This window comes from Corapipo altera, unplaced genomic scaffold (genome assembly GCF_003945725.1).
Source record: "Corapipo altera isolate COAL_440 unplaced genomic scaffold, ASM394572v1 111677, whole genome shotgun sequence".
NCBI lineage: Eukaryota > Metazoa > Chordata > Aves > Passeriformes > Pipridae > Corapipo > Corapipo altera.
In genome coordinates, this window is record NW_020886107.1 from 1 (window position 1) to 6,234 (window position 6,234).

At 53.0% G+C, this 6,234-nt stretch overlaps 1 protein-coding gene across 1 annotated transcript; it reads right to left on the reverse strand.

Annotated features, from left to right (window-relative positions):
• Nucleotides 1-15: 15 nt before the first annotated feature.
• On the reverse strand, nt 16-4,884 carry LOC113941014 (bile salt-activated lipase-like). The gene is made up of 10 exons (XM_027632174.1): nt 4,635-4,884; nt 3,976-4,126; nt 3,425-3,547; nt 2,884-3,081; nt 2,658-2,788; nt 2,327-2,434; nt 2,015-2,132; nt 959-1,145; nt 510-713; nt 16-278 (listed from the first exon to the last, which is right to left on the reverse strand). The coding sequence occupies exons 1-10, from the start codon at nt 4,698-4,700 to the stop codon at nt 77-79; spliced, it is 1,488 nt and encodes a 495-aa protein (XP_027487975.1). The 5' UTR covers nt 4,701-4,884; the 3' UTR covers nt 16-76.
• Between the last annotated feature and the right edge of the window lie 1,350 nt (nt 4,885-6,234).

The window sequence follows — 6,234 nt, forward strand, 5'->3', positions numbered from 1 at the left end:
TGATCCTGAGAAGTTACTGGGCAAAGGCAGCAGGCTGAAGGGCTGCAGCAAAGGACAAATGTGGAACAGGAATCACTCACCCAGTGCTGGCAAAGTTGGTCCAGTAAGCGATCATGTCCTTGGAGACAGTCCTGTGCTTGGGCCAGTAGGCCAGGGGGGTGGTAAAGGGCTTCCCAAAGACATACTGCAGGTCATCAGCGTGGTCTGCCCCAACCCAGCTGGGGTAGACGGGCATGCGGGACGGCTGGGAGAACAAGTAGCTGTATGTCTTGGCACTCCTGGGGAAACAAAAGAGACTGGTTAAGCAAGGGGAGAGCAGAGGAAGGGCTGCAGACTCATAACCACGCTCCAAATACCATCAGAACCAGAGATTCAGCTTTGGGAGATGCTCGAGTGCATCACCTTGCATGAGGTGGTCTTAGGAGAAAACATCCTGGGGTCATTTCAGACTCTCACCCTAACCCGCGTACCCTCCAACTGCAGTGTGTCTCCAGGGCTGAGCTGCTCACCGGGCATTCTGCACGTGCAGATTCAGAGTCCACTGTGTGGGAACCAGGAAGATGTAGTCAGTCATCAGCTCCACCACTGTCTTCTTCATGACCTCCTGATTCGGGTTCTTGTCCCAGCTCTGGGTGTAGATACTGTACGTGGCGTTGGCTCCAGCCTCGCCCCTGTCCACGGTCAGTGCTTTGATCAAATTGTAGATCTCTTCCCTGAAAAGACAAGCCATATCAACTAGTCACTGACCAGCAGCTTCCAGTGGGGCACAACTCTTGCCTGGCCCTTTCTCTTGAAGGCTCTGGACTCAGCAACACAAGCCCTGGGCACCCAGGCTCGGAGTGACACCCTGTTTTGAAGGCCGAGCCCTGTCCACTCAAGTCTAAGCACTCAGAGTTTGGGAGCTACATTAAAGAGAAGATTCCTCCTGTTGAGGGTTTCCAGAGCCTCTCTCACTTACGCAGTGATTTTCCTCAGTGGGGCATTGATGGCAGGTAAGTCCACGCCAGCGAAGAAGTGCCCGTCCATGTCATTGACCCCAACCAGGTAGTCAATGTCGGCAGTGTTGGCAAAGAGATTCTCTGGCATGTCTGGGAGGAAATCTCCATCGACCACAGGAGTGATGGCCAGGGTGTGCACCAGGGCAGCTGCAGCAGGAGACAAACCCAGAGTCTGTTAGGAGGTGAGAACAGACAGGTGTGTGGTCTGGCATATCCCAAGAGTCAAAGAGCTGTGGAAAGAACAGGCTGAGGTGAATGACAACTTGAGCAGTGACTTCAGCACGGGCAGGATGTCACCCAGAAGTAGGGTAAACCTCGTGCCTGTAGGTGAAAGAGAAGAGCAAGAGATCTGGCAGCCATGTTACCAGGCAGTAACATCCAAAATTCCTCTCCTCCACCAAGTCCCCTCCCAAAAAGCCCAGCCAGTGTAGGGAAGAGCTGAACTTCTTATCCCATCTGGCCACGCTCTCTGACTGCCAGGACTGCCACCTCCAGCCAGCGCATCTGCATAGTGGTGGCTTGGCCAAATCTCTGTCCTGAGCAATGCTAAAGGCTCATAGTGACCAGGAGCATGAGGAGAGCAAGAGGAGTGTTCTTGGGAAAGGAATCCTCTCAGGCAGCAAAAGCAGCAGCGTCCCCTTCCTGGTGTGAGTCCCACACTCCACCCAGCGACTCAAATGGAAATAGCAGAAATGTGGTCAATAGTATTTTGTTTGCAAGGTGCGTGCTGGAGTTGCTCTTGCTACTTCCACAGACCAGGAAGCCCAAACAGCTTCTCTGGAGTCAAGACATGACCCTTGGATAATCCCTGTGCCACTGCTGCCTGATGGGCTCTGCTCATCCAGCACAATGTGCACCTGCCTATGGAAGGGTGACTGCAAGATCTGGCATTACTGTCCCCGTTCTGAAGGGCACAAGCACTGCTTCAACACTCCTGGCAATTACCCCAGTGTCCTGCCAGAGGTTTGGGGAGCCCTGAGTGGGTGGTGGATCACAGTGCAGACTGGAGGACTTACTGGGCAGGTTGGTCAGCTGCAGGTGGTAGGCCAGAGTCAGTTTTTTGGGATCAGCATCACGCAGGCAGCTGGCCAAGATGGTGGTGTTGTCTGTGGAGCAGCCCAACTTTTCTCCAAGCTGTGGGAGCAGAGAGAGAGAAACCTCCTAGCATTACCTCCCAAAGACAGGGGTTACAGAGGAAGAGTTGTAGTTGGTTTTAATCTCTAAGCATCACGTTTCCAAAGCCCTGACAAATCTCGTACTAGTTATGCTCTCCTCTAGGGAACCACCTTTTAGGAAGCTATAATCCTTTGACAGGATTTGCACATTACCTTTTCAGCCCAGAAGAGTGGGTCCCTCTGGATGGCCCAGCTGCAGAGCCCGACACCGCTCTGGCTGATGGCTCTCTTGATCAGGCCCTTGTTCTTCGGGGACAAGCTCTGGGGTGCAGAATGGAAACAAGAGGGTTTCAGGCAAAAATTCAGGGGACTGGTTAAAGAGAAGAAGGAGGAGCACCTACAAAGCACAGAGGCTGAGCATTGCTGTCCAGGGGAGGATGTTAATGAGGCAGCAGGCGGGGAGGAAAGTGTCACAGTGCCAAGGGGTCCCTCTCCCCCATTTACACAGAAGTGGCTCTAGTGGGGAGTGACAGAGACAACTCACCTGCAGGGAGACACTGACGGCACCGGCCGATTCCCCAAAGATGGTGATGTTTTCTGGGTCACCCCCAAAGGCCTTGATGTTCCTCTTCACCCAGGCAATAGCCATGTGCTGATCCTTCAGCCCGTAGTTCCCTGAGCGGCACAGAGCACCCACCACTGAGCAAGGGCACAGCAAAGCTGACCCAGCACAGGGTCCCCCCCAGACACAGAGGGAGCAGTGGTGGTACCTGGCATGTTTTCATCTCCCGTGCTCAGGAAGCCCAGGGGCCCCACACGATAGTTGACAGTGACCACGATGACGTTGCCCCGCACAGCGATCTCCTCGCCATCGTACAGGTAGTCAGCCAGGAAATTGGGTCCCTGGCTTTCTCCCACCAGGAAGGCACCACCATAGATGAAGACCATCACAGGCAGGTTGGTAGAGACTGCCAGGGGAGCAAGAGGAGCAGACTGAGCCACAACAGAGCCAGGAGGTGCAGCCCATCCAACCCCTCACCCACTCCCTGAGCATCACTGCACCTGGGCAGGAACAGACAATGCTCTGCCATCACCTGTGGCCAAGGAAATCCTTGTTCTGCACAAGAGGCTGAACCTCCCAAGAGGCTGCAGCTGGGGGTCGTTGCCTGACACAGTTCCCACCTTTCTCCCCAAAATCACTGCTCAGCACTTGCCCTCTATGGGAATGTAACTGCTGAGAGATGCTCCAGAATAATCTGTGCATAAAATGCAGCTGGGAAGCTCCTGCCCAGGTCCCTGCTAAGCACATACCCTGTCTCCTGGCTTGAGGGATCCATATGTTCAGGTAGAGACAGTCCTCTACCCCACGGACATCAGTCTGGGTGAGCGTCATCTGCATGCAGCGATTCTTGAATGATTTTGCCTTCAGTGTTCCTGAAAGGAGAGAGGGAAGACAGCATGTCCTAGTTAGGGGCATCAGCTCCGTCCACTGGTTGCAATCCACCCATCCTTTGCTCTCTGAGTCCAGTGCAGAGGCAGAAAAGCCTCCCCAGCCACTGTAACCGGTCTGAGGGAGTGACAAATGGGAGCCTTGCCCCTGTGAACTAGCTCTGGACAGCCATGGCTGGGGGAGGGCAGGTGCAGGTGCCTTGCTTTGGTTTTGTTACTTTCTGGGGTTACTTGAGTTGCTTGGGAACACCGAGACACAGACTCTCAGACCCTCCAGGAGACAAAGAGCTTCTTCTTGGCTCTGCTTAGTCGATAAAAGCAGGCAACAACATCTTTGGCTTGCCAAAAACAGACTAAAAGAGAAGCAAAAAAAAAAAATCCCAGGCCCAAGGGATTCAAAGGGTTGGTCTTACCAACCCAGCCAGGATGAGGTTCAGGGTCTTGCAGAGTCTTTGGAGGGGCAGCAAAGGGAATCCCTCTGAAAATGTCGACGTAGCTCCCAAACAGTCCCAGTTTCTTACTCTCGCCTTCCACAAAACCGCCCTCGGTGTACACCACACCCAGCTACAGGGGTACCACAGAGAAGAGACAATCTGTTGCTCAGTTCCTCGTGCCTCTCGCTTCCCATGCCACCAGCACCCACACCTTGCCCTGGCAAGTCCCCCACACAGACCCACTCACAGCCCGCCCTCCCCATCCATGCCCTTGGATCCCTGTGGGAATCCCACAGGGAGGTGCCACTGGGGCTGCAACCATGCAGGTGTCCTGCAGGTGACCCTTGGAGCAGAGAGGCAGCAGCAATTCCTACACACTCCCAAAGATAAATGGCAGAAGAAGAGGACCTTCAGCCCTAGGGTGTAAACCTGGCCAGACCTGACACAGAACTGTGCAGGAACTCTTGGGAAAATGTCCCTGAGAGCCTTTGCCATGCTGAGGGCAGGAAAACACTGTGCCCCTGCTGCCAGGCCTGCAGGCCCTCTGTCAGGGATCCAGATCAGGTGTAACAGGGCAGGAACTCAGGCAGGACAGGTGAAATATGTTGCCAAGCCCTGAGAAGTGCCTTTGTACTTACGGTCGCAGCCCAGGTCACCCCCAGGGAGGAGCACAAGGCCAAGCACAGGATCCCCCAGCGAGCCATGGTGAGGGCACACCTGAGGAGACAGTGCCCAGCTGGAAAGCTGGTATATATACAGTGAGGGGGCAGGTGTGTGTCAATGCCATGGGCCAGCCTTGGCTCTGAGGTGAACCAGAGAAGCCTCCACACACTTGTCCTTGAGTAGCCTGAGGCCAGTCCATGGCTGAGGTAGAACTGGCACTGCCGTGTGAGAGCCCTGCAGGTGTTGCTTTTGTGGGCTGGAGGCCAAACTGAAGGAAATAATTCAGTCTAAGAAAACTCCAGAAGACATAAACAACACTGATGAGAAGCCTCATCCAAGTGCAGGAGGCTGAAATCATATTAAGCCGCACAATAAAACATATTATTGGCAACCTTTGAGAAACCTTGTGCTCAGAACACACTGGGGAACGCACAAGACTCAGAAAATGACAGCAATCCTTAAAGATGATTCCATCCAACATCAGCCAAGTTCACACATAATCCAGAATTTCTATCTTCACTTTATAGTCACTCCCATCACAAAGCCTGAAGTCTTCCTCCTCCTCATCATCACCCTCATCACCCTCATCTCTCTGCATGCTCATCTGCCAGCTGCTCTTTGACATCCTCACTGCTTGTTGTATTTGCCAAGGAGACAAATACAGGGGGGGAACGGACAGGACATAAGGATCAGGCTTTGAAATCTGTCTCTAACAGAAAACTCAGCTGCCAATGCAATACCTTTGCACATTCAATCACAGAGCTGGCAGAACATCTGCCATAAGGGGGTAAGGCTCCTTATGGAAAATATAGATGAATTCCTAAGAGAAGGAAAAAAGGAGAAGATCCATATGCATTTTATGGTGTAACTGGAGCTTTCCCATGAACCTGCAAAATGAAGTTTGTGCTCCAGATTTCAGAAGAGAAGGAACTCAGCCAGGTGAGCAATGGGTTGGTATCACTTTGGCCCAAACTCCCTTATCACATACTGGTACCATGAAAGACTGTCATGACACCACTGAGCAAAGAACATTTAAATATAAAAAACCTTTCCAAGCTGCATTCAGTGGCACACTGACAGAGGTGCTCCACCCTGGCTGGCAGAAAAACCTCAGGCACCTGGTCCTGATCTGTATGAAATGTATTTGAGCACTAAAGGCTTCACCCTCTGCATTTGCCCTCCTGTAGCTACTGCATCTATTCAGTGGTATAGGGGCAAAGCAAGAGGGAAATGCAGGTACCTGTTCAATCTAGAAATTCCTTTTCCTTTAAAAAGTGCTGATGAAGGCCAACAGTGAGAAAATGAAAGATGTTTCTTGTGGGAGATCTCACAGATTGTTCTTCTGGAAAAGCCAACTGGGGCCAGGTGGTCACAGGCCAGAGGAGCACATGGCATTGTCTCCTGCAAACCCTGCCCTTGGTTCCAGATCACTGGAAGCAGCAGGAGGTCAGCTCCAGTGTGGGGGCTCCCTCACCCTGGCCCTGGCCCCCTCCAGGGTTGGGCTCCCCACCCTCCAGCCCCTCTGCATGGAGGATCTCCACATGCACAGCAGAATCTCCACATGCACACACAACC